Source organism: Anolis carolinensis, chromosome 6 (assembly GCF_035594765.1).
Source record: "Anolis carolinensis isolate JA03-04 chromosome 6, rAnoCar3.1.pri, whole genome shotgun sequence".
Lineage (NCBI taxonomy): Eukaryota > Metazoa > Chordata > Lepidosauria > Squamata > Dactyloidae > Anolis > Anolis carolinensis.
This window is the reverse complement of record NC_085846.1, coordinates 59038944-59051561: the sequence shown is the minus strand read 5'-3', so window position 1 is coordinate 59051561 and position 12618 is coordinate 59038944. Positions and strand designations below refer to the sequence as shown.

The following is a 12618-nucleotide window of genomic DNA, read 5'->3' as shown; positions in this document are numbered from 1 at the left end:
CCAGACCTCTCAATTTGCTTGGAAACGGGGAAAGGTGGGTACTTGAAGGTGTGATGGCAACTGTCCTGGGGTGTCTCTGTTGTATTTTATGAAGACAAATGGAGTAAGTGATTGATGTTAAAAAAAAATCAAAGTAACACCTTTGATGAGGGAGACAGTAATTATCCAGTTAAAAAGAACACGGGAAAAGTATGAAATGCAACCCTAAAGTCGACAGTGCTCTCTGCTTTTTTCTGCTTTCCCCCTTCATGGGACGAGGTCCAAGGGGATATACATGTAAGTTCAATTTTTAAAAATTAAATCACACCATGTACAGGTAGCCCCCAAATTACAAACATATGATTTACATATGACTCACAGTTAAGAGCAGGGGTGAGCAGAAGTGAGAGAAATCTACCCCAAGGAAGGGAAATTCACTCCCGAAAGAGTTATCATGGGGAAAAGAGATCTCCACTGACGCTTTCTCACCAATCCTAGTTTCCATAACAAGACACATTTTTCAAAATCCTTTGTTTGGAGGTGTTAGCTGACCCTGATTGTTTCTTGTCTGGAATTCCTCTGTCTTCCCCCAGGTGGGAAGCAGCCAGGCTTTGAAGCTGCAAGGCCATTCAATACTAATCAAGCTGGCCAATTGCCAGATTCACACTTGCCTCAAGCAGACAGCATGAAAATGAACAAAATCTAGCTACCAGTATTAAAAAATTCTAATACAGTAGAGTCTCACTTATTCAACACTCACTTATCCAACGTTCTGGATTATCCAACACATTTTTGTAGTCAATGTTTTCAATACATCATGATATTTTGGTGCTAAATTCGTAAATACAGTAATTACTACGTAGCATTACTGCGTATTGAATTACTTTTTCTGTCAAATTTGTTGTATAACATGATGTTTTGGTGCTTAATTTGTAAAATCATAACCTAATTTGATGTTTAATAGGCTTTTCCTTAATCCCTCCTTATTATCCAACATATTCGCTTATCCAACATTCTGCCAGCCCGTTTATGTTGGATAAGTGAGACTCTACTGTATCAGGACAGCTCTTTACTACAGCTTTTAATGTATGTTAATTTTATCAATATTTGTATGTATGTATTTTTATCCTTTACAATTTTATCTTGTAAATCGCCTAGAGCATCGTGGATGGAGGGCGATTAATAAGTGATGATGCAATAAATGATGATGATGATGATGAATAAAGAATACCGCTTAGAAAACAGGAATTCCAGACATGAATCAATCAGGGCCAGCTAACACCTCCCAACAAAGGATTCCCCCAGGCAGTAAGCAGCCAGACCTTGAAACTGAAAGGCTATTCAATGCTAATCAGTGTGGCCAATTGCAACATTCACACTTGCCTCAGGCAGACAAGAGTTCTTTCTTCCACCCTGGACATTCCATAGATATATAAACCCCACTTGCCTAGTTTCTAAAAGACCTGACAACCTCTGCCATACATGTGTGTGAAACGTCAGGAGAGAACAGTTCAGAAAACTCACAGCAACCCAGTGATTCCGGCCATGAAAGCCTTCAACAACACATAGGACCTATCTTGCTCCTAACTTGGGGACTGCTTGTAAACTTCCTCCCACTTATGCCAGTGACTCAAACTTCGGGAGAAAAGTTTGGAGCGGAGTTCAGGAACGCTTCTTCCTGGGGAAGCTCCCAAGAGTCACTCAGCCACAAGGGAGGAGGGTTCTGGACCCCGCTGTAACGCCAAGGAGTCCTCAATTGGGCAGAGAGGCGTAGGAACAGCCTCAGAAGCGGGGAAGGCGCGGGAGAGCTCACTCACAAGCGCTGCGGTTCCGGCGGCGGGTCAGGGGCAAAGGCAGGCTCTTCTCCATTGCTGAGCGCTTCAGCACCACGGACAGCTCCTGATGCGTGGGTGCCGCCTCCTCCTCCTCCTCCTCCTCCCAGGCGCCCGGGGCAGGCGGCGGGAGGCGCTGCTCTTGGCCTCGCTTTCTGGAGCCCCGCTGCTTGGCAGGGTTTGCCTGGGGCTCGGCGTCCAGTTGGACCACAGCGTTGCGGGAGCGGCTGAGCGCGGAGGTGACCGAGCCCATGGCCGCGGGAAAGAAGAAGAAAGAAGCAAGGGAAGAAAGAAAGGAAAGGAGGAGGGCGCGGGTCCGAGTGAGGACTTCACCCCGGGGCCAACCCCTCCGCGCCTCTGGCCCCGCCCCCTTGCCAAGCCCCGCCCATTCCTCTTCTCCCCAGCTTTGTGGCTCTTGCAAAAGTTTGCAAGCCTACCATGTAGCTCAGGCATGGTCAAACTTCGGCCCTCCAGGTATTTGGACTCCAACTCCCACAATTCCTAACAGTCGGTAGGAACATTCCTAACATGTTCATGTTGGAAACCGCCCTAAGTCCTCTCGAGGAGATGGAGCGGTATATAAATAAAGTTTTTATTATTACAGTAGAGTCTCACTTATCCAACATAAACGGGCCGGCAGAACGTTGAATAATATGTTGGATAATAAGGAGGGATTAAGGAAAAGCCTATTAAAAATCAAATTAGATTATGATTTTACAAATTAAGAACCAAAACATCATGTTATACAACCAATTTGACAGAAAAAGTAGTTCAATACGCAGTAATGCTATGTAATAATTACTGTATTTACGAATTACAATAGAGTCTCACTTATCCAAGCTTCACTTATCCAATTCTGGATTATCCAAGCCATTTTTGTAGTCAATGTTTTCAATATATAGTAATATTTTGGTGCTAAATTCATAAATACAGTAATTACAGCATAACATTTCTGCGCATTGAACTGCTTTTTCTGTCAAATTTGTAGTATAACATGACGTTTTGGAGCTTAATTTGTAAAATCATGACCTAATTTGATGTTTAATAGGCTTTTCCTTAATCCCGCCTTATTATCCAAGATATTCGCTTCTCCAAGCTTCTGTCTCCCCATTTAGCTTGGATAAGTGAGACTCTACTGTAGCACCAAAATATCACAATGTATTGAAAACATTGACTACAAAAATGTGTTGGATAATCCAGAATGTTGGATAAGCGAGTGTTGGATAAGTGAGACTTTACTGTATTATTATTATTCCTCTGAGCTGCTGAACTTGCTGACCAAAAGGTTGGCTGTTCAGATCCAGGGAGCTAGGTGAGCTCCCACTGTTAGCCCCAGCTTCTGCCAGCCTAGCAGTTCAAAAGATCCCATATTACACCGATTCTGAAACAACTGCATTGGCTACCAATAGAACATCAGATCTCTTACAAGATACTGATCCTGACATTTAGAGCTCGAAATTAGCTCGAAATTATATCTTAGGGACCGCCTCATTCCTTTTTTCCATCAAAGGTCACCTCGATCCTCCCAGGAAAATCTCCTATACGTACTGGGCCCTAGGGAGGTACACCTGGAAGCTACAAGGCGTAGAGCTTTTTTGACCTATGCTCCAATTCTGTGGAACTCATTGCCTCCATATGTTAGGCCAATGTCGGAGTTGCGACCTTTTGTAAAAGCACTCAAGACTTGGCTGTTTGGTTGTGCATTTAAGTAAATCAGATCTAATTTGCCAAATAGTCACTGTTGAATGTTTTTTAGGTTGAATGTTTTTATGTTGAATGTTTTTATGTTGAATGTTTTTATATTGTGGAATGATATTTTAAATTGTAAGTCGCTCGGAGCACTCTGGTGAAGAGCGACTAATTAAGAAATAAAGTGAAGTGAAGTGAAGTGAAGTGAAGTGAAGTGAAAAACATGCAAATGTGAGTAGATCAATAGGTACCGCTCTGGAGCTATTTTCTTGCAACTGCAAATGAGATGCTCCACTATCGCATCATTTTCTTTGCATAGACGGCATTTTGGCTCATTGTAAGACTTTTCCATTTTTGTTTTCATTGCATTTGTTTGTAAAGCTTGTTCCTGTGTAGCAAAAATCAGGCCTTCCATTTTCTTTTTTAGGGTTCCCTTCTAAGCCACTCCCATGTTTTCTTGCTGTTAACCTTTCCTTCAGAGTTCTTAAAATGCTTCCCGTGGAATGGCTTGCTTAGCCACTGCTCTTATTATTGTTATTACAGTAGAGTCTCACTTATCCAACACTCGCTTATCCAACGTTCTGGATTATCCAACACATTTTTGTAGTCAATGCTTTCAATACATTGTGATATTTTGGTGCTAAATTCATAAATACAGTAATTACTACATAGCATTATTGCGTATTGAACTACTTTTTCTGTCAAATTTGTAGTATAACATGATGTTTTGGTGCCTAATTTGTAAAATCATAATGTAATTTGATGTTTAATAGGCTTTTCCTTAATCCCTCCTTATTATCCAACATATTCGCTTATCCAACGTTCTGCCGGCACGTTTGTGTTGGATAAGTGAGAGTCTACTGTATTATGTTTATTGTTATATTTAATAATATTAATAATAAAAATAATAGAATCAAGTCCTGGATGGTCAGGTTTTACCATTGATTAACCATTGTAACAACATAGCGTAATTTGTACATCAAAAAAGATCAGCATGGAGATAATATTTTGCAATGGCTATTTTGTAAACCAAGGACATTTTCCCAATTTTGAGCACCCATGAATTATCCTGGGACAAAACCCAAGTAGATACCAAGAACTCACTGTACACTATTTGGTGATTTAACATTGCATTTATTATTTTACTGACACAAAACACAGAGTGACACAGCAAACGAGATGTATATGCTGGATTTCGTATCACAAAATCACAAGTCGAACACTTCCCAAGTGTTTAGAACTGTGTGATGTAATTTTGAATGATTCACACAGATCCAAGTAAGGTAGCCTTTTGCAGTTGACAGATTGTGATTTTATCAATGGTTATTGTTTTCAAATGCGATCTTTTGGCACAGCACCCAGTGTGCCGATTACCCCCCAATGGGTGTCACTTTGTTGTGGTGGGGGGCTTAACTGCTCCAAGGATACTGAGAGCTGTGCCCATACTGAGAGCTGTGTAACTACCAGCGGGTCCAACCAAGTCAGAGAGGTCTCAGCTCAGGAGTGGAACTAAGAGCACCTAATCCATTAGCACTATGGAGAAACAAACCAAAATAAAGTCTATACTGGCTCGGTCATTGCCCAGGATAAAAAGGACCAGGATGGATGCTACTAATTCTGGACATCCATTGACAAGTGGACTACAGAATCAAAATACAAATGAACAGTCACAGAAGTGGTAGAAATATACAATGCCAGAAAACCGAGCAGTTATGAAATGCTATTACAAATCAGAACCTCAAAAGCATGGCATCTATTATTACTATTATTATTATTATTTCTATTTATACCCCACCTTTTGTCTCCACAAAGGAGAACCTGCCCCATCAGGTTTATATTTTGGAAGTAGAGATGTAAAATGTAACATAAATTGGTGATAAGAGAGAGGTAAATCATCTAGATTAGCAATGTATAATTTCTAATGGCCTGGAAGACAAAATGTATGTATCCATCCTTAGAAGTGGCCTGAAGTTAATTACTGTTTAGAGCTTTCTCCTACTTTTTATGCAATTTCAGTCATCCAAGGTTTGAAAATAGTAAAACAAAACAAAAACATCCAAAAGGCAAACCTTGATTTTGCTATTTTAAATAAGGGACACTATTTTACTATACTTTTGTTTGTAATGGGACTTTGTACCAATGTTTGGGACACCTTGTAGAACTGCTACATAAAATATATAGGATATAGATCTTACATCATTAAGAAAAATGCAATGCAATTAAATACAATGCTGGTCATGCTGGATGGAAAATTAAGAAAAATAATTTTGGACAATAATTCAGAATCTCCCAGATAGCATGGCAATTTTTTTCTACTCTATGCTGGTTGGAGGAATATGGGAGCTGCCATCCCAAAATAAGTTTTGTGAATACTGAGGTGCAGATATATTAACCTTAGCCTTTCACAGGGATTTGTTCTGCTCCTCTTTCTTCTTGCAGTCTCCATTGCTCACTTGTTTCTTTGATAAAGCTCCAGCAGAACATATGCCTAGACTCAATGATCTAAACAGGGATACTTTTGTTTATCTTGTTTCTTCCTTTCCCTGCATATGTTTACAATTCATTTGCTGGACATGTAGGAGGACTGTTTATACCCATCCATCATCTTGGGACAACAAATCTTTGAATCATTTTAGGCAATGCTTTCTTTCAATTTTTAAAGTGAGCTCAAACAGAAGCTCTTGCCAATCTAGGAAAATGAATGTACCAAACAAGATTATTTCAACACAAGTAGTTTTCAGTACAGTACAATACAGGACCCATCTACAGTGACCATTTAAGGCAGTTCAAAGATAGTTTCAAAACACAGTGGTTAGACAACAAAAGTGTGCAAAAGAAAATCCTTAGTGCACATCAGTGCTCTATGGTTTGTGTTATCACCATCTGGGCTTCAAACTGGTTCCAGGATGGCTCCAAATACTATTAGTCAAAAGAGACTGTGCAACTGTTCCAGCTTTTCAACTTTGCCTCTTTTTGATCTTCTGCCCAACTGGTGTCATTTCTCTATTTCTTCCTCTCTGCCATTTGGTGAGGTGCAGATATATTTCTCTAGTACTCTGACATAAAAAAAAGATGTGTGCTTAAAACAGCCATAGAAAAATGCCATATACAAGGGTTGAATGAAAAGTAATGCATCCACCTTCATAACTCCTCAACAGATGTCAGTACTGGTACGTGACAGGTACTGGCTTGTTCAGTAGAATCTCCTCTACAATTCCATTTGGCGGGAAGCCTTAGCATTGAATGGTTGTGATGTTAAAGTGTGAAGTATGGAACCCTGCACAGACAGTCGGTCAATGCAACTTAAGCAACATGCAGTCATTGAATTCTTGACAGCAGAAGGTGTCATCCCAAAGAAGATTCATCAGAGAATGCAAGCTGTTTATGGTGATTGTGTTGATGTGAGTACTGTGCGTCATTGGGTAAGTAAGTTTAAAGATGTTGAGGTGGGAACATCTGGTTTGCGTGACAAACAAAGAGTAGGACGTCCTGTGACATCAACCACTCAGTTTCACAAGCAAAAGGTTGATAGATTGATTCAGAATGATCATGGTATCACTCACAGAACTTTCAAGCATAATCGGCATTTCACAAGAACGTGTGGGTCACATTATTGCTTTGCTTGGCTATCGGAAGATCTGTGCACAATGGGTGCTATGAGATGCTGGTTGCGGAAACAGAGTGTCGACTTCTTCCGTGACAGCTTCAGAAAACTTGTTCATTGTTGGCAGAAATGTATCCAATTGTCTGGTGATTATGTGGAAAAGTGAATAGTGGTAGTTAAAGAGCACATTCTAAGGATTATTTCTGCATTTGATTTATTAAAATACTCCCATCCAAATCCAAGTAATGAAGGTGAAGGCATTACTTTTCATTCAACCCTCGTACATGATTTCTAACTCAACATTATTCCATAGCTGCAGGTCAGAAGATCAGCTTCAAGACTGGGAACATTACCTTTGTTGCTGCTACGTGCCTTCAAGTCAACTCAACTTATGGCAATCCTATACTGGGTTCTTCTTGGCAAGCTTTATTCAGCAGAGGTTTCTCATTGCTTTCCTCTAAAATTGAATGACTTGATCACGGCAGCCCAAAGGGTTTCTATGGATGAGTGGGGACTTTGATTTCCTAAACTCTTAGTCCAACACTCAAGCCACTACACTGCATTGGCTCAGCACCATACTAGTTCTATCCTTGAGTTTAACAGGAGATATATGGGAGTCAGGTGTCAGGATGCAAAAAGATCAGCATTCTCCAAACTGACCTTTTAACATCCGACCAGAGCAAAGGGGGGAAAAGAACCGGATGAGGAAGACCATTTGGTTGGAAAGACTGATTTATGACCTGCTCAGGTTTTCAAACGTGGGAGAGGACAGTTGACGGGGAGGTGTGAATGGGGAAGAAGAAACGTGAGAGGGGGAAGGAAGAAGCAACTTGATATACTGGGGGACTAGCAGAAGAGGGCCGGTATAAGCTTTGCGATCATCTTGGCAAGGCAGATTCAATAACGTTTCCATGGCACCAGCTGTGTGAGCCTACCTTTGTGTCCTACACCTTCCAAGGACTGACAGTCAGGGCTAGAGAAGAGAAGATCACTCTTGCTCAGAATAATGCCCCAAAATGGGATATCAAATGTGCAATACCCACATGAATAGATGGTTAGCCATCTGGTCTTAAAGAGTGCACCCAGTTTTTGAAATTACAGCCTGAAACAGGATCCATACATATCTGACATGCCAGTCCAATGTAACTTATTCAACATCCTGCCCTTGACAACAGCAGTTCCATTTAGTAGACTATACCAGATTGTTTGGTTCAATGTAACATCAATATCACTGGACAAATATTGGGATATTTCAGATTTTGCTACAGTTGTAACACATGCACACACAATGTAGGAAAAATACAAACTAAATTAACTTCAACAGCACATAAGAATTCTCCAAAGGGTCATTTCCAGCACTATAAAAATATCTTGTTCTATTAAATGCACAGCTGCTGTTAAAAAGCCAAGCAAAGTGGAGTTCCCTCTCTGCCTCCTAGACTGTGGTAGAACATATATCACATTACTATACTATACCATATTTTCCATATCACTTCACATTATGGGTAGTATTGGTTGAAAGATCATAAAAAATGTAGACTCGCGGCACAAATTTAAAAAGGATGAAAATGCAGTTGCCATTTTCAGAAGTACGGTTAATGTATTATCTAGTTTAGCTACAATACCAAACAAGAAATGTTTAAATTAAAGCAGCTCATTGTTGGGTCCCAATGACTATTCATCTGTCCTGAGGACTTTGTTAGACAGATCATTCAAAAGTTGAAGATGGTAGTAGGATGTGTTGCCATGGATAATCCTTCTCCTCTCCTTTTGTATGATGTTAACATAGGTCCTGGGCAAACCCACCGATTCCCGCATGGAGAGGAGCAAAACATCCTCAGACCACTTGGTCTATCATTTCAGACTTATTGTTGTTTTGTTCTCCTAAAAATTCAAGATTCTTAGCGAGGGCTGTAGGAAACAGCTTCTTGGAATTCCATAGAGAATCTGAAAATTGCATTCAGTCATAATTACTGTAATACAATACACATCACTGTTAAGGGACTGATAACAGAGTCGAAGGAAATTTTCTACACAAGAGCTGTGATTATACTGATCACACCTCTGTAATATCCAGGATGGGAAATATATTATTACTTGCCTACAACAACTCAGAAGTCTGTAGATATCTGTATTGTGTGTAATGTGAAATGTCTAAAAGAAACACACATACCTGTGTTACGCCTTGTGTTGCTGCGTAATTAGAGCATTGTAGAAACTAGCACAGCAATAATGAAACAAATCATCTCTATGAGCACAAAAGCTCTTCTCTCTTTTACAGTGTAGTGCTTCCATTACTTTGTGATCTTAAGTCCAGTTTAGGTCACTTTCATACTACATAGATATAGCATTTAACTGCAATGGCTCCATAATATGGAAACCTAGGATTTATAGTTGCTGAGCTCTTCACCAGACTAATCCTAGGATTTCACATCATGCAGTCATTTTCTTTGGTATATCAAGGCTGTAGCTACATAGTGTGAAAGAGCCCCGATACTACCTTCCAATACACATTGAGGGATAAATATACTATTACATTTAGCTGGACATTGAGTAAATGTACATAAGATCAGATAATAGACATCCATCTAGTCTCTATTCCTTTTTGCAATGTCGTGTTCTGGGATACATGAGAGCCTTTCACACTATGCAATTACAGCACTATCATTCCACTTTAACTCCCATGGCCACAAACTATGGAATCTTTTGTTTCTAGGTTGGTGAGGCACAACAACACACTAGCAGAGAGTTCTAAATATCCCTCCCTAAACTGCAAATCCCTATATTCCACAGGATAGAGCTATAACAGTTAACGAGGGTAGAAAATGGCATAATTGTGTAGTATGAAAAGGCACGTAAGGGATTTTTTTTATCTTCAGCAGTAGATAACTCCTGCTTAACTACATCCATATAGAGTTTTAAGTGATTATCCACACCCTCCAAAATTCCTCAAAGCCAGCCAAAGTATTTTGGGATAACAACGACAACAACGACAATGGCAACAACAAAAACAAAGTACATGAGAAACAATGCCCTATCCTTTTGTTACAATAAAAATCTATTATCTAAACAGCTACTTCACACTAGGTGTAGCTACACTAAAATTAATGCACTTTGATACCACTTTAACTGACATGGCTCAGTGTTAAGGAATCTTTGGATTTGTAAATTGGTAAGGACCAGCACTCTTAGACAAAGAAGGCTAAAGACCTTGTAAATCTACAAGTTCTATAATTCTGTAGCATTTAGCCAAGGTAATTGGTGTCAAACTGCACTAATTCTACAGTGTAGATCAGTATAGGCAAACTTCGGCTTTCCGGGTGTTTCAGACTTCAACTCCACTGGAGCTTGCCAATGCCTGGTCTAGATGCTCTCTTATTCTAATGGGAGGGCTAACCCTGCCTATTATGCTCCTAATCTGATGGAAAACTAAATCAGCTCAGAGGCACCAACATCACAAGGAGTTTCCTTTCCACTGCTAATGAAAGTGTCCCTTGTGTGATCATACTGTAAACAATTCATTTAAAAAAAAACCACTAAGGCACTGATCAAACTCAGTCCCATAGCTTTTTCTTCATTGTTCTTTGCCCCAGTCTTCCTTTGGAGCTGGCTCTTGGCTTTTCCCCATGGAAAATAAGCTCAGAGTAGCAGCCTTAGAGATACCATAATAGGTGTCAGAAAGAATCTTGTTATCCCAAGGGATATTACTTTGCTGGTGACTAACGAACAGCACTTTCCTATTATACGCAGAGAATGATAAAACAAGTGAGAGTACAGTTATTAGGGAGATATTTGAGTCTCATAGTCTTACAACCAAGATCACTAGGCAGGTAGTGATCTTCCATAAACATTATTTTTAAAATAGCCATATAAGGAGTTCTTCCCTTTTAACTAAAGTTGTCAGTTTAATCTAGGGTGGAAATCACAGGGTGACTATTGGACTGCAAATCACAGGAGAACCATGTTGCTTCTAGACCAGTGGTTCTCAACCTGCGGGTCCCCAGATTTTTTGGCCTTCAACTCCCAGAAAGCCTAACAGCTGGAAAATTTCTGGTATTTGTAGGCCAAAACACCTGGGAACCCACAGGTTGAGAACCACTGTTCTACACCACTATTTCATTTACACAGATGTTCAACTGCATCTTCCATCTTGTTCTTTTTTTTACTTATAATAATAATAATTATAATAATAATTTTATTCTTATATCCCGCCCCATCTCCCCGGAGGGACTTGGGGCGGCTTACATGGGGCCATGCCCAGACACGACAGCACAAATTTGCCCTGGATCTCCCACCATTCAGCTTCAGGAGACGATCTCAGGTCCTAGCATTATAGCAGAAAGACCAAAAGCTTCTTTCTCCACGCAACACATATTTTAATACAGCTCTACCATGTCTCCCTTTACTCAGCCCTAACTATGTATGTTGTTACACCCCTAGGCAGCGAGAGCACTGAAAACCAACACAGAGGTAATAACAATATAATATCTTTATTAAAGTAAATAAAGTTCCAAAAGGAAATAAGCAGAAAAGTTGAATAAGCAATGGACTTTTCAGGAAAGATCAAAATTAGTCCAATAAGTGAAAGTCTTATGTCCAATATTAAAGTCCAAAGTCCAGAAACTGAAACACACTGAGTGGGGAAAAGGAGCAAAGTGGCAAAGAAGAGTTCTCTGGAGTAAATGTCCAAAAGCAGGATTTCAGGGTAAGGCATGAACTGGATGTGCAGGAGCTGAAACGCAGTCCAAACTTGGGCAAGGAGGTAGACCGGCACCCGGTCTACTCAAGAGTAAGCGCACCTTCAGGCCGCTTGGATTCCAGGAGCTAGAGACGATGATGCTTCTCAGTAAGAAGTAAAGTTGACACCGCGAAGGAAAGTTCCCAGCGCAATATTTTTACTGAAGTTCATAAGCTCCCCCAAACCAGGTGCCTGACTCCGTAAAACTTCCCAGGAGAACTGAGCTTGCCATAGTCACCGCACCAGATGTCTGACTCCCAAATTCTTCCCAAGAGAACTGGGCTTAGCCATAGTCACCACGCACCACTAATCTGGCGCTTTTCCTCAAGCTTTGTCTCTGCGATCTCTCTGTTTTCAAAAAAAGCCCTGCGATCAAACACTAACCCTTCAGGAGAATCTGGGAGAGCCGGCACTGTTTCAAGGGCATTCTTAATTGGCTCTGGCTCGGGGATGTCAACAGAAGGCATCTGGAAAGGAGTTGAATCTTGCTGACGTGGGAGAAAACCAAAGTCTTCTTCGTCCTGGTCAGTAATGGTGACAGGGTCAGGGGCCAAAGGTGCCCGAGGCATCACATATGTCTATGTATATGTATGTGCATATGTTTGTAATGTACATTGTGGGTGTATTACAATTTTGAAATTAAAATAAAAAAACATTTTAAAAAAACATTATCTATTGCTTTTACATGTATGTTTGGCATTGAATTTTTGATATGTTGTACACTGCTCTGAGTCCTCTCAGGGGTGAGAAGAGAGGTATAGAAATGTAATAATAAA

General features: G+C 40.3%; 1 protein-coding gene across 11 annotated transcripts in view; it reads right to left on the bottom strand.

The window, feature by feature from the left end:
- Positions 1-2079, bottom strand: part of pde1c (phosphodiesterase 1C) — a 436419-nt gene extending 434340 nt beyond the window's left edge. For all 11 annotated transcript variants that reach the window (XR_009999660.1, XR_009999661.1, XM_062957310.1 and 8 more), the window contains exon 1: positions 1797-2079. Coding sequence is in view for 9 of the 11 variants with exons in the window: in XM_062957310.1 (XP_062813380.1) it covers positions 1797-2064 (268 nt within the window). In the remaining 2 variants the exon portion in view is untranslated. The remainder of the gene's footprint in view (positions 1-1796) is intronic.
- Positions 2080-12618: the final 10539 nt, after the last annotated feature.